The sequence below is a fragment of the Fusarium musae genome, chromosome 2 (genome assembly GCF_019915245.1).
Source record: "Fusarium musae strain F31 chromosome 2, whole genome shotgun sequence".
NCBI lineage: Eukaryota > Fungi > Ascomycota > Sordariomycetes > Hypocreales > Nectriaceae > Fusarium > Fusarium musae.
The window spans coordinates 4,657,079-4,679,924 of NC_058388.1; the positions used below are offsets into that span (position 1 = coordinate 4,657,079).

The 22,846-nt window shown below is 48.3% G+C and overlaps 9 protein-coding genes across 9 annotated transcripts; 4 read left to right on the plus strand and 5 right to left on the minus strand.

Annotated features, from left to right (window-relative positions):
• Window positions 1–1,571: 1,571 nt before the first annotated feature.
• Window positions 1,572–3,455, minus strand: J7337_003350 (uncharacterized protein; the record flags this gene model as incomplete). The annotated part of the gene is made up of 1 exon (XM_044821066.1): window positions 1,572–3,455. One exon carries the CDS (start codon window positions 3,453–3,455, stop codon window positions 1,572–1,574), a length of 1,884 nt encoding a protein of 627 aa, XP_044685366.1.
• Window positions 3,456–3,513: 58 nt separating this feature from the next.
• On the plus strand, window positions 3,514–5,290 carry J7337_003351 (uncharacterized protein; the record flags this gene model as incomplete). Its single annotated transcript, XM_044821067.1, has 4 exons — window positions 3,514–3,601; window positions 3,917–4,480; window positions 4,509–4,898; window positions 4,980–5,290. The coding sequence occupies 4 exons, from the start codon at window positions 3,514–3,516 to the stop codon at window positions 5,288–5,290; spliced, it is 1,353 nt and encodes a 450-aa protein (XP_044685367.1).
• A 762-nt stretch (window positions 5,291–6,052) lies between these two features.
• J7337_003352 (uncharacterized protein) lies at window positions 6,053–6,646 on the plus strand (the record flags this gene model as incomplete). The annotated part of the gene is made up of 1 exon (XM_044821068.1): window positions 6,053–6,646. The coding sequence occupies one exon, from the start codon at window positions 6,053–6,055 to the stop codon at window positions 6,644–6,646; it is 594 nt and encodes a 197-aa protein (XP_044685368.1).
• Window positions 6,647–8,817: 2,171 nt separating this feature from the next.
• Window positions 8,818–9,963, plus strand: J7337_003353 (uncharacterized protein; the record flags this gene model as incomplete). The annotated part of the gene is made up of 1 exon (XM_044821069.1): window positions 8,818–9,963. The coding sequence occupies one exon, from the start codon at window positions 8,818–8,820 to the stop codon at window positions 9,961–9,963; it is 1,146 nt and encodes a 381-aa protein (XP_044685369.1).
• A 2,851-nt stretch (window positions 9,964–12,814) lies between these two features.
• J7337_003354 (uncharacterized protein) lies at window positions 12,815–13,479 on the minus strand (the record flags this gene model as incomplete). Its single annotated transcript, XM_044821070.1, has 3 exons — window positions 12,815–12,950; window positions 13,004–13,176; window positions 13,225–13,479. 3 exons carry the CDS (start codon window positions 13,477–13,479, stop codon window positions 12,815–12,817), a joined length of 564 nt encoding a protein of 187 aa, XP_044685370.1.
• Window positions 13,480–14,399: 920 nt separating this feature from the next.
• J7337_003355 (uncharacterized protein) lies at window positions 14,400–15,432 on the minus strand (the record flags this gene model as incomplete). The annotated part of the gene is made up of 3 exons (XM_044821071.1): window positions 14,400–14,693; window positions 14,753–15,089; window positions 15,143–15,432. 3 exons carry the CDS (start codon window positions 15,430–15,432, stop codon window positions 14,400–14,402), a joined length of 921 nt encoding a protein of 306 aa, XP_044685371.1.
• A 1,143-nt stretch (window positions 15,433–16,575) lies between these two features.
• J7337_003356 (uncharacterized protein) lies at window positions 16,576–17,700 on the minus strand (the record flags this gene model as incomplete). The annotated part of the gene is made up of 1 exon (XM_044821072.1): window positions 16,576–17,700. The coding sequence occupies one exon, from the start codon at window positions 17,698–17,700 to the stop codon at window positions 16,576–16,578; it is 1,125 nt and encodes a 374-aa protein (XP_044685372.1).
• Window positions 17,701–19,307: 1,607 nt separating this feature from the next.
• Window positions 19,308–19,784, plus strand: J7337_003357 (uncharacterized protein; the record flags this gene model as incomplete). The annotated part of the gene is made up of 1 exon (XM_044821073.1): window positions 19,308–19,784. One exon carries the CDS (start codon window positions 19,308–19,310, stop codon window positions 19,782–19,784), a length of 477 nt encoding a protein of 158 aa, XP_044685373.1.
• A 734-nt stretch (window positions 19,785–20,518) lies between these two features.
• Window positions 20,519–22,186, minus strand: J7337_003358 (uncharacterized protein; the record flags this gene model as incomplete). Its single annotated transcript, XM_044821074.1, has 1 exon — window positions 20,519–22,186. The coding sequence occupies one exon, from the start codon at window positions 22,184–22,186 to the stop codon at window positions 20,519–20,521; it is 1,668 nt and encodes a 555-aa protein (XP_044685374.1).
• Window positions 22,187–22,846: the final 660 nt, after the last annotated feature.

Sequence of the window (22,846 nt, forward strand, 5' to 3'; positions counted from 1 at the left end):
CATTATGGTACGTGATATGTAACCATATGGATCTTACCTTCTGACGTGGCTACTAGTGGTTTGAGACTGACAACCCTCTGTGGGGGCTGACGACTCATTTAGAGGATCCGAAGCTCACTCCTGGAGGCTCTTCCGGTGGAGAAGCAGCTACGTTGTCAATGGGTGCTTCCATTATTGGTTGGGGAACAGACATTGGTGGCTCTATACGGATTCCGTGCCACATGAATGGCCTTTGGGGTTTGAAGCCGAGCGTAAGTAGACTCGAATCATCTCATCTCCGGAGACATTCTGGCGAAATGTTAGAGTGGTCGCTTATCTTACCATGGCGTTGAGGTGACACTTGACGGGCAACAGCACATTCCATCAGCTGTAGGACCCATGGCGAGATCTCTGAGTTGTCTCAAACTCGTGACTAAGCTAGCGATTGAGGCTGAACCTTGGGCGATAGATCCCCAGCTGCCGCCCGTCCCACGGAGAGACTATATCTTCCAGGCCATGTCGACGAGACCGCTAGTCATTGGAACCATGCCAGACGACGGCATGGTAAAGGTTCACCCACCTATCGAGCAGATGTTCAGAGACCTGGTCACAAAGTTGGAAGCTGCTGGCCATGAGGTTGTAGAATGGGATTCGAGGTCGAATTCAAGCATTATAGATATCATGGTAGGTCAACTTCTGCAGCACCGAGTCAACAGTGATTTATCAGCATTGTGTTAAACCTAAAGTGTATTTTCTAACCTTATAACTGACTCATAAACTTAATTATACTATTATTACTTTCCAATTACCCTAAACCTTTTCTTAGCTTTAATAATATAAATATAACTTTTAATTAAGCTTTTTTTTATATATTATTATTTCTTAATAATTCTAATAGTTATATATTATATATAAGTATTTTTTTTAATAAATTATTTTTTATACTTTAATTAAGTATTTAATTCATTTTTAGTTTTTTTTTTAATTGACTTTATAGTCTTTTTATATTTAACTTTATTATTAATATAAGCTTTTAATACTTCCTTTTTTTACTTAATAGCTTTTTTAATTTCTTAAAAAAATCTTTAAATAATATAAGTAAAAGTATATATATTAAAAATAGCTAACTATTAAGAAAGGTTATTTAAAAGCTTTTTTTATTTAGAGCATGTTCCGCGGAATAAGATCGATGCCTGGAATCAGCGGTTATACGACCCTGTGGCGATGGAAGGGCGTCATATAGGCTTGCAGATTGTTGGGTGAAGGTTTGAAGAGGAGAAGGTGCTCTGGGCGGCTCAGCAGATTCACAGTTTATTATAGGAAATAGAGTGTCTGCCATTTACATACTATATTCATCCGCTATAGGAGCGTGGTCCGTTATAAGCCTCTGCCATGAGAAAATACATTGGCTGATCTGTTTTCTAAGCCGATGGTCTATACATCATCTATTGTGGAGTGTTCCAGTACCATTCATGGTTTGCCTACTTTCAGCTCAAGTCAAGAAATGGGCCCTTCACGTGGCTGAACATACATGCAAATAAAAGGCTAAATTATACAAATTTTATTCAATACTTATCCCCCTTCCATACAATCTAACCGCGCTGCCCATTCAAAACAGGCCGCTTTGTTTGAAGATCAATACTTCTTCTCCTGATGTTCTCAACCTCTCCAAAAACACTCTTGACCAATTCCTTCTTATTAATCTTCCCCATAGCATTCCGTGGCAAGATCTCAACAATTTCCAAATCCTGGGGAATCTTGTACGCCGTGATCCTCGCCTTCAGCGCACTCCTCAGACTCTGTAGACTCATCGATCCACGAGCCTTGCTGCTGAGAACAATCACAGCGGCGGCTTTCTGTCCCCATGTCTCAGATGGTAGACCAACGACGGCGCACTCGTCGACTTCGGGAAGGGCGAGGATCTCGCGCTCGACCTCGAGGGCTGAAACCTTCTCGCCGCCCGTCTTGATGATATCTGCGCTGCGACGGCCTTGGATGAAGTACGCTGGTCCTTTTGCCCAGGAGCCTGATTTCCCTAGACCAGATTCAGGGACTTTTCTTCGAATGGCAATATCGCCGGTCTTGAACCATCCATCAGTCGTAAACTCCTTGGCAGTGGCTTCGGGGTTGCGCCAATATCCAGTGAACACAGTGGGCCCACGAAGCTGGATCTCTCCAATGCGCTCTTTTCCAGAGTGAGCGTCTATCTCAGCGCCATGCTCAATGATTCTTTGGACTCCTGTCTCGTCGTCAGTTTCCATGAGCCGCGCCTCAACGGACGGCAGCGGCCAGCCTACAGAACCGTCTACGCGATCGGCAGTCTCAAGGCCACAAGAGAGCGCCATTCCGACTTCGGTCATTCCATAACGCTCAAGAAGTACGTTTCCGCCAGTGAGTTGCATCCATCCATCGCGGATTGGCTTCGGGAGAGCTGCTGAGCCGGATATGTTGAGTCGAAGGATGTTTGGCGACACCGCTATTTTGCCGGCCGCTTGCATGTCGTGCGATAAAGATTCGTGTGCTTTCAGCATTCGTGACCAGATCGTGGGAACGGCGGTGAAGAAAGTGATGGGCACTTTTGTCTCATCTTTCTCAACACCATTGGTCTTTTCACTTTGGCCGTTTACTTGTTTGGTCTCCAAGAAGGGTGCAGCCAGTCGTTTCCAGACAGAGTTGACGTTAAACGGGTACATGAACTCAATGCTACTCCCTGCCAGCAGCGGTGTGAGAAGGGCGTTGACAGTGCCGTGGATGTGGTGAAGTGGCAAGACATGTAAGAGTCTATCGCTGGGAGCATATTTCCATGCTTCTAAAAGACACTTTGCTTGAGCTGTGAGATTTGTCTGGGACAGAACGACGCCCTTGGGTCGCGCGGTTGTTCCTGAGGTGAAAAGCATCATGCCGCCGCGAGGCTCATCTGAGAAGTCACGCAACCTGACTTCTTCCTCAATCTTAGAGATACTTCGCATTCCATCAACTTGGCAGAACAAGGGGGTGCTGTCCAAGGGCTCCGCGAGTACTTCCTTGGCCTCGGAAACATACTTGGCTGAAGAGATGAGAGCGAGGGCCTCGCTGTTGTTGATGATGTATCTTAGTTCAGGCGCAGGGAAAGAAGGGGCCAGTGGCACAGCAATGGCATTACAAGCGAGGATGGTCAACAATGTCACTACAGTAGCAGTCATCTGGTTAGTGCTGGATTCATGATACTGTGGTGCTGAGGTTGTGAGTGTAACACTGGAAGACATACCAACATATTCATAGCCACTCTCCACCAAGAAGGCAATTCTCTCGCCAGAAATACTAGCGTCGCATTTCCCCGTCTTAGCCAGTAACTGCTCTTTGGCGCGCGCAACGCTATTAAGCAATGAACTGTATGAGTAGCTTGCGCCAGACTCGTTGTCCACTACAGCGACCGAAGACCCCTCATGCTTGAGGATAGCCTCGAAAAACGCTGAACGATGGAGAGTGATGGTCATTGTCGACAGATTAGATAAGATGAGGATCTCTTGTGAACATACTGAGGCAGACTCTACGATGTCTTTTCAATTGCTCCAAGTCAAGGCTAAGAGACTCGTCCCAAATGTTGAGGAGCGCTATCGGGGAATCGGCGGAGACCGAGCGGGTCGCCTCGTAAAATGCCAACTTGTGATTCCTCTGATGTGAAATTGGCTAATGCGGGAGATCCGATATGCAAGATCGGCCTGTAGAAGTAGCCCCGACGAACTCGGCCTTTGATCCGCTGACAGACGAACGAGGGTATTAACTGGTCGATTTGTTGTTCAAAGTAAAAGCGAAGCCCCAACAATAATTAGACAGCTGAGATTACAGTCAATCAATTGTGCATGCAATTTTATCCTTGTCCCGGTTATTGCGTTCCACTTTGATCACCATGTTTGACAACTGCACCCGAGAGAGCTACATCCCCTCTTCAATACAGGCTCCTTGGGACACATCGAGGGTTTAGCCATCACCTCCCATGGCTCTCCAGCCGTGCACTACTTTGGCGGTCTACCATACGCTCTTCCCCCTGTTGGACAGTGGCGATTCCGTATCCCCCGGCCGCTCCCTAAGGACTACCAATACGGCACAGCAAGCGAGCCTGGCAAGTTCACAAATGGCACCAAGATTTGTCCCCAGCCTCCCAGCAGCAACACGCCCGACCCTTCAGTCACCAGTGAAGATTTCCTCCAACTAAGCATCTGGGTACCTGCTGGTCCTCCTCCCAAAATTGGATGGCCAGTGTGTTTCTATATCCACGGGGGCTTTCTCCAAGTCGGTACGAGCAACATAAAGCCAGAAGACCTAGTTTCACTTCTGAGCGAGTCTGCATTCCGCACAACCATGGTCCTGCCATCATATAGGCTCAATGTGTTTGGATTCCTCGCGAACAGGGAATTAGCCGCTGAAGCGAGTTCTAATGGAGAAGCTACCGGAAACTATGGTTTATGGGATCAGAGATTGGCTTTGGAATGGACACAGGCGAACATTTCTTTCTTTGGTGGTAATCCTGCCAATTATCACAGTCGCAGGTAACTCCGCTGGCGCATACTCGACCTTTCAACAATTGGCTCATGAGCTATTCCGCGTTCCGGAAGAAAAGGCAATCATAGAACGAGTGGCAATGTTCTCCAACAGCACAGGTGTCATGCCCAAAAGCTTGCAGGATCAACAACCACAATGTGACGAGTTGCTCACGAGGCTCGGCATCAATCTGGAACTTTCAAATGAAGAGAAACTGACCAGTATCCGAGTCGTTCCTCATCATAGACTCGTCCAAGCCCAAGTCGGAATGAAGATATCAGAGTTTCGCGTCTTGGTAGATAACGCTTTCTATCCTGTTGACCTGATGGAGAAGATCAACAATGGGGAATTCGCAAAAAGAATGAAGATCCGCGGAATAAGACTGATCAACGGCGAGTGTGAGTGTGAATATATCATGTATCATCGCTGGCGCACTCCTCAAGAGTCTTATTCCGCCATATATCAAAGACTCCTAACAGATTTCTCCCCAGAAGTCACCCAGAAGATCATGGACCACCACTGTGGATCCTCAAGGAGCTTGCCAGCGGGGTATAAGAACTGGGAGGACTTCTTCGGGCGCGTCTACGCCAATATCCAAGTCCACTATCTTCAGCGCGGCTTCCATAACGCCTTGTTCGCAGGTGGTCTTGAAGCTGCCAGGGATGTTTTCCGTTATCGATTTGAGAGAAGACTCGATTTCGTAGCGGAGAAGATTCCATCTGAGTGGGGAGTTACACATCTCACTGACATTCCTGTTTGGTTATGGGGTGCGGGTATAGAAATGGTCTGAACGATCAGGAGAAGAAGTGGTTGAAGGGTTGGAATGAAGGTTTTGCGGCGTTCGTGAATGGCGATGAAGTCAATTGGAGGACAAGGGGCTCTAAAGATATGAGAGAATGGAGAAGTGATGGAGAAACCGACATATCGTAAGACAATTTGGGGGAAGATGCTATAGAGCTTTGGAGGCTCATCAATTCGGGGCTCGAGATTATAGAAGGAAAGGCGAACCACCAAAATCATGGCATTCGTCTCTAAGACAATCCTATAACTGCTATGAATAGGCAATTATTTTATCAGGGTTAGATATGTATTAACTATGCTCATCATAGGTGATGACCGCAATACTCGGTCCCAAGACACGTCCGCTACCCTATAGAAGGCAAATGAATTCTAATTCATGACGTAGGTAATGATCGGTCATCGCAATCGTGGGGATCAAGAGCTTAGACTCGAAAACGTATCGCTGATAAGGCCGGGCTTTGGGCCGAGATACCCCGCTAGTTCCCCAAAGACCTTTCTATAATACTGTTCAAGTTCCCCCTCGCTTCCCCGACGAACCCGGCATCGCTGGCTCCCTTTCCCTTCGCATTGACTTATCATGTAACGCCTGTCGCTTACGCAAGTCGAGGCATACCATACCTACCAATGGTGCTATCGTTTCCGGAACCACGGCTGACATCACTGTAGATGCGATGGACAGCGTCATCTCTCGCCTTGTACTAACGCAAACACCTTTCCATGTCACCATGGCACCATCAATGCCGGCCCCTCTATGCCCTCACCTGCACCGACTGCGCCGACGAAAGCGTCGACGCCTTCCGGAGCAGGTACGGGGACCTGTGGTACGAGCCTGGAAGAACCTCAGGACGAGGAAGGCATCCCCAATGGAATGGCCATGCCGTTTGTCGAGGAAAAGACATCAGCGTTTTATGGCGAAGCCTCCAACATTAACTTTACGCAACTGCTTCTACGCGCCATCGCGGTCGCGCACCACTCACCTGGCCCCCCCGCGGGGCTCGGCAGAGTTTCCGTATTAGGAGGAAGTGTTGTAGCCAGTGTCTCCCAAAGCAAAGGTTCTCTAGCAGGCACAGCGACGCCGATAGACTCACTACCTACCGCCCTGCCATCTGTCGAGGAGATGGACACTCTGCTCGATCTGTACTTCGATACAGCCGGTGTTGTCTTCCCCTTCATCCATAAGAAGACGATGAGGAAGATATACAATGAATGTAGACTCAACGGCTTCACGAGAGCTCGCAGAACATGGCTTGGAACTCTGAACATGGTATTCGCAATGGCGAGCAACTTTGATAGGGACTACACTACATCATCCAAGAAGTGCTTCGAGAGGTCCAACATCTTCTAAAAAAGAGCCCTGGGTCTTTGCAATGAGCTATCGAAGCGCGTTATAAGTCTTGAGATAGTTCATTATCTGATCTTGGTCGTTCTTCACTGCCAGGGAACTTCACGATCTGTCCAAGCCTGGAATAACTACAGCCTCGTTACCCGATCGGCTATGGCGCTGGGACTTCATTCCGAGTCCACTGAGAGGGCGCTTGATACAGAAATAGTATCGTCGTCGGACTTGGGTGGTAATATACTGCCTTGAAAAAGTACTCAGTACGGTTGTGGGTAGACCCGCGAGCATATCAGATGAGCAGATGATAAGGCGAGAGCCCGCATCTGGATGGTCACCTGCGAATCCCAGCGATGCCACCGATCTACCAGGCGATTTCTTGGCCGTGTCGTTTGAAGATGTACCAGGTGATGAGCAAGTCTCTAGTCATCCAGTACGGCGCAAATCTCGACCACGACTTAGAGCCTGATGAGATGGCCCATCTCAAAGCCTCAGGCGAACTCCGCAAGCAGCTCCGGCTTGGGGCGGCGAATCTTCCTCCACATCTTCAATTATGCGACCTCGAGTCGGATGTTCTTTTACAAAACACAAAAGCCAACAGACTCCGTGTTATTCTTACGATGAGGTATCATAATCTGAGTATTCTGATACATAAACCGTTGCTAAGCGCTACCATTCGACATTTGTTCCGACAAGTTGACGCAGCGAATGACGCTTCGTCGTACTTGATACAGCTTGCCATGGCGGAGGCGCATGAATGTGTTCGCTCAGCACAGCTAACAATTGACATTGTTCACTCCGTAATCAGTGTAGATGGAACGAGGAAGAATAACCTCGGAGTATGGTATTTCACGCTCTACTACGGTAAGCTTACCTTTTAAGTGTGTTTTGAGTGGCCTGCTGATTCCTTGATCTAGTATTCACTGCTTCACTGGTGATTTGCGGGCGGTTACTCTGGGCACAGCATGGAGACACTGTCGTAGACGAAGCATCTGCCAGTCACATAAGGTTCCTCTTCAGCAAAGCAGAGACGATATTTCTCAGCTTGGATCACGAGAATAGTCTCGTGCTGAGCTGTCTGGAATACATCCGTAGACTCTCGCGAATGTGCGGTATAAGAGGTTCGTCATCAACACTCTTCCTTTCTGGTCACTCTATTAATTAGGCTCTAGAAACTGCTCGAGATGCTGCATCACCTTCGATTCACGACAATGGCTCAAACTCTACTGGTTCTGCGGACGCCATGTCTTTCAATCTCGATAACATGGATCCTTTTCAGCTTTTTGCGTCGGAAATATTTGATCCGGCAATTTTCGATCATTTGAATCAATCTCCTGTTGATGGCATGAGTTTTGTGAATGGCCTATGGGAGGGTTTTCCTTGTGGAGGGTGAGGTGGCTAGTGTAAGAATCTGGCGGATTTATACGACTGAATTGAATTGATGATAGCCTGGCAGTGTTGGCGTAACTTCACTGGAACTGGACGACAGCGATTCATCTTGAGAGCTCGCTTAGCCCTTCACGCTAGTACTACATGTAGAATATTAGCAAGAAGCCTGATTGTTGAAACCGAAAAATAAATTTTTATTATACGTTTATCTTAAGCTTATCTCAAACTTATCTAGACTTTATCTCAATTTCACCTCAAGTTTATCTCCTGTCAATGAATAAGCTTGTCCGGTATCTCTATATTCTAAGTATCGTTGCCATCGCCAGCAGATAAGAGGAGTAAAACATCCCATTCTCCGACTTGCCCGTTACTTCCCCTTATCTAGCCAAGAGATACCAGCACTTGGATATCGGGCCAGTTCACCCGATGCAGACCCTTTGAGGTACCGACTGAGCGGCTCAAGGAAAACTAAGTTAGTGAGTTACATAGCTTCTTTACCCCGCAAATAGTTTACCCACGGGAACCAACGCGAACAAGGGTGGTAGAGATAAGTGTGCCAACTTCAGCTTCTTACCCGGATAAGCCATGGACGCTGCCACCTGAGTAAGTTAAGAGAACAAGGCTCGATGAGCTGAATTAAGATCATTTAGGCTCTCAGGCGGACTGTCACTTTTTACAAGTAATTGTTTTAGACATACTAAGAGTCGGTTGCTGATGAAACGCAAACACCAGTCGAGATACCTAACTCTCCAAATACCGTCGAAGTCTACACCATCGACACGACGAGCTTCATGAGCGGGTTCCCCGCATCAACCTTCGTGGAACCTCTCGTACCTGGCTTCGACACCATCAACGTCGGATCATACTCCTTCCTCATCAAACACCGTGGCTCCAACACGAATTATGATACCATGGTATTTGACCTCGGCGTGCGAAAGGACTGGGAGAATCTACCAGAGACGTTTGTCGCTGGTATCAAGGGAAGTGGGTGCAAGATTAAGGTGCAAACAGACGTTGCCTCGATCCTGCGAGAGAATGGACAGAGTCTAGATGACGTTGGAGCTATCATTTGGTCGCGTTGGCATTTTGATCATGCTGGTGATCCACAGACCTTCCCGGCCACAACGGACCTCGTTGTTAGTCCAGGGTTCAAGAAGAATATGATACCTGCTTATCCCACCGTCAGGGACGCACACGTCAATGAAACAGCTTGGGAGGGTCGTGAGTTAATAGAGATCGACTTCAAAGGAGACAAGGGTCTGAAACTTGGCAAATTTGACGCGTATGACTTTTACGGCGATGGAAGCTTTTATCTCTTGAGTTCGCCAGGCCACGCGGTCGGACACATGTCTGCTTTAGCTCGCACAACTGCTGATCCCGCTTCCATCATGCTTCTGGGCGGCGACATCGCTCACCACTGGGGAGAGCTCAGACCATCACCATACACGCCCCTTCCCGAGATGATATCCCCAAATTCTCTGGGTCGGACCCTCTCGGTTTGCCCTCGGCGAGTCTTCCTCAACATCCATCCTTGGAAGGACCCAGAGAGACTATTCTTTGACCCAACAACTGAGCCGGGATGGCATCTTGAAGCTGCGGAGGCAAAACAGAGTATCGACAAGTTGATGGAGGCGGATGCTTATGATAACATCTTTCCTGTCACGGCTCATGATATGACCCTGGGTGAGACTGTAGAGTTGTTTCCCGAGAAGGCTAATGACTGGATGGCGAGAGGGTGGACGGAGGCGACGCGATGGGGCTTCTGTGGGGGGTTTATGCCAATGAATGAGATGGATGATAAAGGACAGCTTGCACATATTACGGGATCTCATGAGGTGCACGAGTCGACGGGGGCTGGCTCTAAGATCATGTCGATTGTACATCTCGAGCACATGGAGGAGGGGAAGAAAGCAGAACTTCATAATCTACCGTTATGATGAAAGCTGGTCACGTTCGAATCGATATCATTTTCCTAGTGCGCAGAGGCGGTTGCGCTGCTGTTATGCGAAGGACTGTTGGTCATGGCCTGAACCCAATGTGGCCCGCAAGGCATCAATTGCCAGCAGCCTTCGAGCATACTTTGATGATCTTCGGTAACTAGAATACATCTTGGATATATTGGGTCAATCGACGGCGGACCACTTCGCGGGGACATGTCAATATTAGTTGATGGTGCCAGTGACATTATGTAACGCTTCTCTAATGAAATGTTCCTTTTAGTTGAACCACCGTGATCGACACTATCATAGTACTGCATAGCCTGATTTTCCGTTAAATAATTGCGCCTGACCTGTAGATAAGAACAGCATGGATGTGTTTGCCAGGTCCTGGATGAATGTCCGACCTAGTAAATATTTCATGATTTGAGGAATTTTGGGGTTAAAGAAACGCCTCGAGATGCCGGACGAAGTTGGTGAGTTAACGGAGCGGGAATCCTGAAGTGTGAAGTTTCGTTGCAGCCGACAAGTTCATTATATTGGCAGTATCCCCGAGGCCGTCACGGCGTCGGCGCTAACATAATTAGAACCGAAATATTAGTGGGTCAATCCCACTGGGCGCTGTGCGTTAGTGGCCACTCTGCTCGGGGCCAGGGTTAAGAAAGATCGGGGATATCGGTGCATTTTGCCTGCAAGCTTCACAATGACTCACGTTGCCCCTTGTCTTCTTTTAGACTTGACTGAGTAGTATAAATTAAACATCTTTGTTTATTTAATAATTTGGTTCATTAGAAACATATGATTGACACTACCACGGTAGACACAGACACCGAAAAGATGAGGGTTGATGAGCCGAACCCCGAGCAACCTAAGCCCAGTACCGACTTTCCTGATGGAGGGTTAAAAGCTTGGTCTTGTGTAGTGGGAGCATTTTTTGGCCTCTTTGTCAGTTTTGGCTGGACTAATTGCGCACGTATCCTCCTCATATCGCTTTGCTTTTCGCTAACTACAAGGTCAGGTTGGGGTTTTCCAAGCATACTACGAAGCAAATCAGCTGCAAGACTTGTCGCCCAGCACTGTCTCATGGATACCCGCCATTTCGATGTTTATGATGTTCATCACAGGACCTTTCGTCGGTCGAGCTTTCGATAATTATGGTCCGCGCTACCTCCTTCTTGCAGGTACACTACTGCACGTCTTTGGGTTGATGATGGCATCTATATCATCTCAGTACTACCAGTTCATCCTCTCCCAGGCGATCTGCAGTCCCCTGGGTGCAGCCATGGTTCTGTATCCCTCATTCAGCTGTGTCACAACATGGTTTCGACAAAAGCGTGCCTTGGCCCTGGGAATAACCGCTAGCGGCTCGAGTCTCGGCGGTACGATTCTCCCCATTGTCGTGAATCGACTGATTCCAAGAATTGGCTTTGGGTGGACTATGAGAGCTTGCGCCTTCTTGTTGCTTGGTCTGCTTCTCGTGACGAATTTGACGGTTCGATCGCGGGTTGCGCCTCAGCCAAAGGAGGCGGGCATCATAGCGTATCTCCGGCCTTTTACATCGCTCTCGTTTATCCTTACCTCGTTGGCGGGATTCTTCTACTCCATGGGAATGTTTATACCCATTACTTTCATGGTAACCTATGGAGAACATGTCGGCCTTTCAAATAGCATGGCTGGGTACCTGGTCTCGATATTCAATGCATCAAGGTGAGTCTTTTCCACCGGCCACAAAAGCGGCTTCAAATATCTGGAGATATGATGTTGACTGCAACAGTGGAATCGGGCGCATTCTACCGGGATATATAGCAGACAAGGTTGGCAGCTTCAACGTGTCAATAGCAGCTGCGACTCTTTCAACGATATTCATGCTCGGATTGTGGCTGCCAGGCCATAGCCGTGAGTCAGCTATTGCTTTTGCCGCCTTGTTTGGATTCAGTTCAGGCACATATACCGCCATCAGCCCTGCCTTGATAGCGCATATTTCGGACCTTGAAGAGATAGGCACCCGTTCTGGGACCATGTACGCGTTTATGTCTGTGGCTGCGCTCACTGGCAGCCCGATTGGGGGTGCTTTGATCTCGAGCGCAGACGGGAGCTATTGGAAGCTACAAGTTTTTGCTGGCTGTATGCTCGGTGCAGGGACGGTGTTTTACGTCGTCGCGAGACTGTACATTACCAAGGGCAGGCTGTGGGAAAAGGTGTAACACTTGCTCTGGTAAATTGTGATTCGAAAAACAGCAATTTGGGATGTGTAGAAGCTATGGCTACTGCCCGTTGGCATCAATAGGTCATTGACAACACCAGTTAGCGTAGCCATCCAGAAGTGTACAGAGGTTCTTATGTACAGTACAACTGATATGCAGGGACCTAAGCCATAAGATGGCTTTTGCTGAGTTTATTTTGACACTCTATATTTAGGTTTTCCTGCTCCTCGGGGCCAAAGAAAGGTTGCTGCTCATAATAGTGATGAAAATGATATCTTGTGTGTTGCTCTAACAAATCCCGCCCAGAGTCTCATTCATCATCTTGGTGCAATCCACTCACTTCTTCTCCATCCAAAAATCGAGCCAGTCCACAAAGCTCTTAAAGCTCGCCTCCTTAGCCCACTTCTCATAAGGGTCAGTCAAACGGGCTCGCGACTGGGCCAAAATGTCAGTATACGGGCGTTTTTTTTGAGTTATTAGAAAGACTCACCGCAAAGCCATGTCCAACGTTAGCAAAGACTTGCATGTTGAACTGCTTGTTGTTTTCTGTGAGTATCTCGATAGTCCTGCTTCTCTGCTTTGGTTCAAAAAGCTTGTCTGTGCTGGGCACCGAGAAGAAGATGGGGGCTGATACGGGTTAGCTTGCTTTAGTTGAACTGGGGTGTAAACTCGCCTTGGACGTAAAAGACGTCGCTTTCCTTGAGAAACGAAGGATGGGCGATGGCGCCGACTTTACAAATACCGTCGGCAGACAGTTGCTGGCAAACGAAGCGTGCACCCCAGCTAGTACATGTTGAGTCAGTCAAATGGAGGCTTAGATGAGGGTGGACTCGTACCAGTAGCCAACGCAAGCAAATTTGACGTCTTCGCTGTTTCCGTACTGCGCCTTTACGGCCTTGACCCATCTAGCAGCAGCCTCCTCAGACGCCTTGAGATGCTTGTTCTTCCATGACTCAAAGTCGAAGTTTGGATCACTCAGCGGTGTCAAGGAGTGCTTTGTTACAGGGTCCTAAACCGTCAGTACGATGCACCTTGCAGAGTAAAATCCAGCGCTTACACCAAGGAAGTAATCGACACCAAGGGTGAGGTACCCGCACTCGGCGAAAGCATCCATCATGAGGAAGCTGTTGATGTGCAGCCCGAATGCATCAGGGAAAAAAAGAAGAACGTTCCCATTGGACTTGTTGGGATGAGGTTTGGCGATATAAGTGTCGATACCGTCGATCTGGATGGTAGAACCAGTAGCTTCTCCAGAATGAAACGATCCCTTGAGACAGCACAGGTCAGCAGGTTTGGCGAGTACGTTATCCATTATCGTTGATAGTATTGACTGTATTCTTTTTTCTTTACCTTGATTCTGGAATGAGTCTAATTTTGACTGTGAGATATAGTTTAGTTGTTGCCGGGATCATCGGGAAGTGTTCCCCGATAAGTTGATGACTTGTTCCTTATCACGCGGTGTTGCGGGGCAACTCCAAGTGAACGACAACTGGTTACTGATCTGGGCTTAGACTCAAGAGCAGCAGGCTTTCACTACCTGTAACAAAAAAACTAGAAGTTTTCTGCTTATAGCAGTGGGTCAGCCTTTTGTTCATGTAGCCTTGTTTTTCCCAGATGACTTCAAGGCCTCGCAGTCATCTTGGCCGATTTCACGTGTAGTTCAAGCCCACAAAACGATCACCGACGACTCGGACGACTAAGCCTGGCAGAAGTTGTGATAGAGAACGCAATGTTTCTCGACATCACCAATACTGACCTTCAAACGCATCACTTGGTCGAAAGGGACAGGCTCTCCCGGGCGCAAATCGCATACAGGGCTCAGTTACTGCTAACATCAGTTACGGAGTAAAACTAGTACAACCGCTTCGATAGCTGCCAAATTCTTCCTGGCCTTTCTCTGCCGTAATCCCCCCGTCCCAAAAACGCAAATACAAGGTAATCCACACACTAAACAGACGTTGTCCTCCTGCACCGGTCCAGCCACCCAATCGTGAGTGCATTATCTGAGTCACTGTTGAGAATTAGCTAGCTATGCCTTGCGATTAGGTGTGATGAGACTTACCATGATGACCCCTGACACATACTGATCTGACATGCGCCAGATTTCTTGGTGGAGGCTGCTGACTAGTCTCGAGAGATGGCTGTTTTGCATTATGATTCTCATTCTCTACGACGGCCTGCATTATCGTCATGCCACGATCAAAAAACGCCTAGCTTTGGCCTCCCGGAATCTTACTCTTCATCGCGCTTTCGCTTCTCCCCATGCGGCTCCGAAGCCACGACCTGATCAGAGCGAACTGGACCAGGCGAGGACGAGTACTCTGCGCCGGCCAGCTGGAACCGGACGCGATCCGCAAAGGTCGAGTACGGTTCGAAAGGAACGACTACGTAATTGATCTTTGGAAAGACAAAGTCATCGATGGTGCGGGTAGGATGATCCAGACTATCAAGGAGCTGGTGCGGAATATCCGCCTTGTAGACGTACGCATTGGTCAGATCGGTCACATTGGTAACGAGGAGGCGTGCCTGGAGGATACCAAGTTAGTGAGTCTGTCTGGGATGAATGGAATGGGAGGGGTGGTTACCAAGAACATTCCCTCTTGCGGCGCCAGGCCCTCGCGAACCTGGAGTTGAGCCAAGCCGATGAGGAGGCAAACAAAGTACGGGTCGTGTCGCCAATCTGTGGGGGTCACTTGGCGATATCTAATGTCGCAAATGCCCTGGATAGGTTCATTGTCGAGGCCGTCGGGACCAGGTGGTACGTAAAGCATATTCTTGCGCTCCTTGTCGGTGCTATACCCGTAGTAACCGATGATGGGATCAGCATGCGGGATAGAAATGTCGTGCTTGATCCCGTAGATGATGACCTTAGAACTTCCCAGGCGAACTCGATGCCCGCCATAGTCGAAAAAGAAAGGCGCGCTATGAGAATTAGTCAGGCTTGTACAGCTGCGCTCAAACAGGGCTTGACTCACTAGATCAAAGTGATGGGGGTTGGCTTGTTGTGAAGGAGAAGCTTCGCGACCCACCCGGACGACTTTGCCTCGCGACGTACTCCACTAGCGAGCATCGAAGCCAACTTGGTCATACGTTGGGCTTGCTCAGTATCAGGAATCACGTATTCCTGTTTATCGTCGCTTTCGACCTGCTGGAAGCTGCAGTTCACGACGGCCAGATGGTGCGCAGTCCAGAACCTGGGGTGTTTAACGAAGCCAGCATGCTCAGCGCTCAGGCTGTGGAAGGATTTGGAAGTTGTCTGAGGCATGGCGTTGATGGTGGCTCGTCTGCTTCTTGGGGCGGCGAGGGAAGTGGAAGAGTTTGAAGAAGGCGAAGGAAATGTTGAGGGGTAAGGACGGCAGAAGAGCTAGTTACTCTCAGTGTGGTGATGGGGATAACGGTACGGGAAGGCTGCCTAGATGACAGTGGCAGTCAACTTGAACGCGACGCGTTGACCACGCTCACATAAAATCCTAGCAGGGGGTCCGACGTAGTGGTCGGTACCCAAGCATATCTGACGAGGCCAACGCACTTAGACTGACTGTAGTTTCTCGATCCATGTATCCTATATATGTGTAAGGCAGTGTCAAATACATGAACGCCACTGGCCATCAGAATCGATTAGGGATCTCAACTTCAAATGACATGATGGTTTCGTATTTACATGGCTATATAATATTCCGAGGCAAAGCAATTATACTTATCACGACATCAGTTTCTGCCAATAGAAAGACCACGTCCTAGTCAAACAGCTGATCCTTGTTCATCAAGACTTTATTTCAAGTCAGCTATTATTCTGTGGCCGGTCACCAGATAGCCAGAACATTCACCTAACCACCCTGTGCGGCCTATCTTGAACCTAGATGAGCACACAAGGATGCAAAACAATAGACGTTGTTCGCTATAGTCTTTCCACGCCAATTCGGGCAACGGATTGAACAGGTGCTGGTTCGCTTTGTCCTAGTGATGCAGTGAACATTCCGTTTTCAATCATAGATACAGTTGGCCTCCATGAACCAATTTTCTTTCCCCCAATACCTTTTATCCCCTCATATTATCACCCTTTAGCTCAATCAGGCCACTGAAAGTAGACCTCTGCATGTTCAATCCCAGGTAATCATGGCCCTACAGCCCAGTAATGTAGCGCTTTAGATGGCCGGCTGACTAGCTCAACCCTCGGTCTACTTGTACCGTAACCCGACAACTGGTTGAATAATAAGATTGGTTTCTACGCAAAGTATTACGAAATAATTCACCTTGAGTCATGGGAAGTGCCATGTTTGCATGGCTTTATTTAAATGGGGACAGGTTGATCGTCGCTGACGATTTCCTTCAAGTAATTATCATGTTCACTAGTCTAGTCCAACTGAGATCCAGGAATCAATCATAGGTTGTCGAATTCGAATAGCTTTTACTCTTCCTCTTCAATTTGTTTCATGTACTCTGCAAGCTGGAGTACATTCTTCACGATGCACTTCCTATCAGATGGGCGCTCCAAATTGAACCAATGTGTTGCTGTCACCTTGATAGCTTTTCCTGTGATTCTACCATGCTCAATATTCTCGAGGTGGTCTGCCGTGATGATAAAGTGAAAGAAGCACATGTACTGCTGAGTAATGTTGACAATGAATATGTCATCGCGTTCATTGTCACTTTGGCGAGAAGATCTCGCGGCAATAGCCTCGCATGTCATTTGCCCAAGTAGCTCATCGGACACAAATGGTCGGTTAGCCTCGTCACACACATCGAGTCGCCTTTTTGCCTCCAGCAAGACGACCGAATTTTCAGTCCTTTCTCCATCATCATCGATCAGAGTCAATCCTCCATCATCAATTGCCGTGATCCGTTTGTTCCCTATCTGGATCAACCACCTCTCCTGTTGGCGGATTTCCACAGGCCTGTCTGAACTAGGGTTTTGAGTGTACAAGAGGATATGATTGATGGCGGCCAGAGCCAGCTCGACAGTGTACAACTCAACCGGAAGATGCACTGCAGGTACTTGTTCAGAAGTAAATGAACCTGTTGAAGTAGCGAAAGAGGAGGCCGGGTTGTCTTCGTGGTCCTGGCTTGAGCTTGCGATCACCTCGGAGTTCACGTATCCTGGATAAGTTGTCTGTGATTTCACCCGACTAGAGGTCCGCTGGTAGGATTTCTGTTCTTCCTTGTCGCTCTTCAATGTTTTGACGTCCCTCAGCGCTGTCCAGAATCTCGCCAAAGTTGCACCCACTTCTGGCTCTTGTACAAGGGCGTGCTGCCGCATTTTCCGATGCTCTCGGGCCAGGCCATTAATGAACGCTGCTATATGTGCATTCTCTTCACCAGGCTTGAATGTTTCTCGTATTGCACGATCGTAACTGTGCAATACCGGGAGACAGTAACCGACTTTGCTGTTTACAACAACATGACACGCTTTCAAATGCTCGGCGCCCCATCTACTACCAGATATTACTGGTAGCTGAGATAATGGTTGTGCGACTTCCGATTTCTTCATGTACGTCTTCTCATCTGTCACCGTCTTGAAGTAATAAGGCGACATCTCTAGATCAGCATGTGGTTGCCGACAAGATGTTTACAATGATATGATAAAAATCTAGAAAGTGTGACGGCCAACGAGGCGAACGAGCGCGCTGAAGTGGTATTTATGCTCAGAAGAAACAGTTTGGTTACCTAGGTTGTATTCTGCCTATTGATATGATTTCCAATCCAAATTTCTGTTTCTTCGTTTGCTTTGCTCTGTTGCAAGGTTGGTACAAACTCACCGTGTAGGTAAATAATAAGACATCACGTAGTCCGCTTTGGGGCAAGCACAAATAGATGGAGGACGCAACAAATGTCTTTGGTTTGAACAAAGTGCGTATTTGGTTTGGGGGCGTGCCACCAATGATACATATTCTGTCGCAGTGATGTTGCTACGCACCAATCCATCATACAGACAGATTCCCCTGCCTCAAGCGAGCGGCAGTTGCCAAATCGACTTTCCATGCCAAGATAACTTTGTCACCAGCGACGTTCGTCCATCCCAGGGGTCAAATGTTTTGAGCAAGGCTCCCGAAGCAAGCCTCAGCCGTCAGCTTTCTCAACTCGTGATAACACCTTCCAGAGCACGCTTCAGACAGGATACTGTCCAACCCCTATCATAGCCCAAAGGCAAGCTTTGCAGTTGACCACCTGTCAACCCTAACATTTGAAAAGGAATTAAACATCTCAAAAAAGTCTGGAAGTCACAAGTCTGTGTCGTTGCGAAGCGCACTAGAACCTAAAAGAATTAAAAATATTCTTAGTGGCTTACTGGTACTTAATGAGGAAAACCAGATGCACAGTTTCATACGTGCACTGTTCAGCTTTGTTTGATAAAGGCCCAAAGCATTATTCAGTTCATCTATGTTCCTTGGTAATATTTGCGTTATCTAGGTATTTATGCGTCTGACTCGCCAGCCTATTAGACCGAGCTGAGGTGGTTGAGCAGTTCTCCCTTCAACATGAATCAATGGGAGCACTCCGATTTAGCCAACTTCTACCATTCCGCGTACAGACTTTGATTTAGCTACTGATAAAAGGTAGGATAAATAAAACGAAAATTACCCTATTACAGGATTGTACGAGTAGCTATTTGTAAGCTATTAGGTATTGTACGCTGGCAGCATACGAAAAAACAACGTGTTCGCGACAGACACGTTCAGGAGAACTTGGCAAGGAGAAATGAGGTCAGTGACTGCTGATTAAAGTATGATCACATATGAATGCCATACTGCAACTACTCCAGCAGTGGTGGTTCGTGTGCTCCGGTGTCGGTGTGCCATTGGTCTGCCTGCTGTGAGTTCTGTTGTGGCTGCCACTGTCACAGACCAAGAACACTTCTCGTTTGCAACTCACAGTGACAGTGGAACAAGAGATCTGAGGCAAAGGGATCAACAAGTTCCAGACCAGATCGCTCTCTTCCCTTCTCTCTTCTCTTCCTCCATCACACTCTGCACCACAACCTCAACCTCAACCTCAACCACAACTCAAGATCACCACTATCATCCACCACATCAACAACTTCATTAAGAGCTAGCGCAATCTCTATCAACCACCCGGTACATTCCGCCATCATCACAGTCTCGCAAACCCAACCCTGCTGACACAGTGACTCACCAGAACATCATGCCTACCGTCCCGGTCATCTCCTTCTGCGCCGTCGCCCAAATCGGCTTCTGGAAATCGGCCCTTGACGGAGTAAAGGAAACCTATCCTACTCTCCGCAACGACGCCCCCCACCGCTCGCCAACCTATCTCCCACCACCCCTCCCCGTGCGGGAGAAGATGCGCGACATCTACCGCTTCCAATACGCTGTAGATCAAAGCATTATCTTCCTCCGGGACAACGCTACCAATATCGAAGAGGTGATGGTCCTTCGGGTCATTGAGTGGCTTGCTAGGATTCAGCGAGACGATACCGGTCGCATTCAGCGACTCATCTGGACTCTTGACCCCGAGCGCTTCTTTCGGGAGATCCGCGATGGCCATGTACATCTTGCCGATGGGCATGCTGTCCTGGGCCCTGCCCCCAGTGCTACTGCTGGTGCTACTGCTGGCTCGAACTCTGGTTCCAATGCCGGCGATGCTGTTGGCGGTAACTGAGTTGACCTACTGGAGTGAAACAAAGAGGCTGGTACCCCCTGGGAAATTTCATTTGGAGTATGAGTGACCGTCCGTAGGTATTATTGTCTGGAAGCATTTGTGTCAACGCAGTACTACAGTTTGGTTCTGTTTAGGAAGGTCGCGTTGGAGGTTATTAGTGTTCCGCTCAGATACCCCAGTTGATATCAAGTTGTCATTGAGAACTACTATCATTTGTGATTCGAAATTTGAGTGATGCTAACGAGCCCTCTCAGAGTCTCGGTCTGTTGCCTCGCACCCTGTTCTATAACGAAATCATAATTAGTGTGAGATCGATGTGATAGGCTGCCGAATTCAACATATCATGTACAGCGTTGAAGTCAATGGAAACGAACTTGTCTCTTGGGAACGAGATATATTATACTTATGCCTTTCCTCAGTTGCGACAATTTTAGTAAGAAATGATTATGTTAACCAAGTTATAATCGCACCTCATGTTCGGCTTTACATATTTTCTAAGGACCTTAACAATGCTGTGCGGCTTTGGTTGGTCCTTTTGGCACGTAGAGGCTTTTCCATACCGTTCTTGCATTCTTCAACAGATGAGGTTTTATGCGATGCTCTCAAAGTCAATTAGAAACATCTAAAGGCTCTAAAAGTCATCAACCGTTTCTTATATACATTTCACGACCGAGTACAACTCTGATTCAACAGTTGGAACACTTAGTGACCAAAAGTTGGTGATCCGTCAGAGATCAATCGTTATCTGCACGAGAGATCGTCTGATGGAGCCGGTGCTCCTTGATGAAGCTTGCTGCGATCAGCCCCAAGATGGCTACGCCAAGTCCAGTCAAAAAGACTCCACGCAATGAAATTTCGTATGCCTTGTAAACGCCGTCACTCCACCCACTGGGGAGCCGCTTCAACCCGTCTAAAGAGTCAAGAATGCGCTTTATTATCTTAGAAGATCCTTCCTTGCTGTCGAAGCGTTGATGTAAGCTATGCTGTAGCGAGTTTTGATACACTACCGACGCAACCGTAACACCAATCGTGGAACCCATGGACCGGAATGCATAGTTAGCAGAGGTTGCGACAGCTTGATCATCATGCGACACAGCCGCGACCGTTGCGAGCAGTGAAACGGACAGCATGCCACCGTATCCCACTCCTACCAGAAAGACATAAGTCAAGACGAGAGGATTTGGTGTTTGGATCGTCATAGTGCTCAGGCCAACGAAGCCCAAAGCAGAACAGGCTATGACGGCCATGCCCAAAGTCCTGTATCTCCCTGTACGTTTCATGACAAATCCACATGTGAGAGAACTTAGAGCGGTGCCTACACTTTGAGGCAAGAGACGAAGGCCGGCAGCTGTCGTGGAGTACCCGTTGACCTGAAAGAAGACCGGGACATAGTATGTAGCCATGAATAGGATCATAGTCACAAGACAGTTCATGAGACATGCCGCGAGTACTGTCTGATCAAGTAATAAGTGCATGGGGATGATGGGCTCTGTGGCCCATCTGGACTCGACAAGAACAAAAACCGTGGCGGCTGCCACTGAAAGTGACAGGGAAACCAAGACAAGTGGATGAGTCCAGGCAACGAGATTCCCACCAGAGTTGAGGCCTAACAGTAAAAGAACAAGGGTCAAAGAGAGAGTGAAAGCACCCGAGAAGTCAACCCTCGACAATCTCGACTTATCACTGTGTTTGCTGGGAGTGTTGCGTAGGGTAATAGAGACGAGAATCGTGGAAATGGCAATCAGTGGGACGCGGCTCAGGAAAGCTGTCCTCCAACCCCAGAGATCATTGATCCAGCCTCCAAACAACCCGCCAAGACCAGCTCCAACGCCATAGCAAATATGTACGAAGCCTTGTATAATGCCCCGTCTCCTCAAAGGAACGAGATCACTAGCCACAAAAGCCGTTATGGCATTCAGACCCCCGCCACCCATGCCCGCCACGACTCGTCCAGTGAGAAGCATCCATTTCGAACTCGCAACTCCACATAGAAAAGTTCCAAGTCCAAAGAGAATGTTGCAGACGACGAGGCCAGAGCGACGGGAGAAGATATCTGTTAGACGACCGGAGAGAGGCTGGCAAGCTGCGTTGGCGACGAGGTAGGATGATCCAAGCCAGGAGACGAGGGTCAGTGATCCGAAGGTGTTGGAGATGGGGACGGAGAGAGTAGCGACGATGGTGGTGTCGAGGGCAGCGAGGAAAACGCCGATAAAGACACTGCCAAAAACAGCGACGAGATATCTAGTTGAGGGCTCATCTTTGAGCGATGCACTCTCGGCATCGTTGGGCTGTTGCGAAGGTTGAGGCTTTGCGCGGTCGTGCGAGAGAAGAGGCGATCGTTCATTGACGAGCCCGGTGGAGGTATTACCTCCATGGCTATACTGTGGCTCTTTACCCTTCATGATGCAATAGCCTAAAGCCGTCGAGGGGAATTTGGAATGCGTGATAAGCATAGTGTTCAGGACTTCAAATAAGCTCTTAAAGAAGACATATTAAGGAATAGTTTAAAGAAGATATTAAGGAATAGGGGAGGATGTTTAGGGGGGACGGGCTTGGAGTCGAGGAATGGGAGGGCGGGCCAACTGTTGAGCACGTCTTACTCGGAAGATATTACAACTGAGACATGGGAACCGGACAAAGAGGCAGTGCCACCACAACATGACGACGCTGAATGAGCAGTGTTCGGGTATGTCGGTGAGAAGGAAGGGCAACGCCAGGTCGGGACAGATGACAGCTCCGTGGGGTAATGATGAGGCGTTGCATGATTTGAGGCCACTGGTAACAACCGCAGGGTGGGAACACAGACGGGTAGTTACAGTCCTGAAGAAAGGTGGCAAAGGCCACGCCTGCTAATGTGACAGACTTTGGGTCTGTTAATTTTACACGTTACGAATCCATACATCAGCTTGAATCCAGGTGGAATTAGTCTACGCTGAAGACTCAGGATGAAATGACAGTGCAGGATTGGTAATCTTGGGTGAGTCACTGTTCGAAGCTGGAACGAAATCTCCTTCAGTTCAGTTCATGTTGAAGCACCAATCGTTGTCTAAAACTCCAAACTA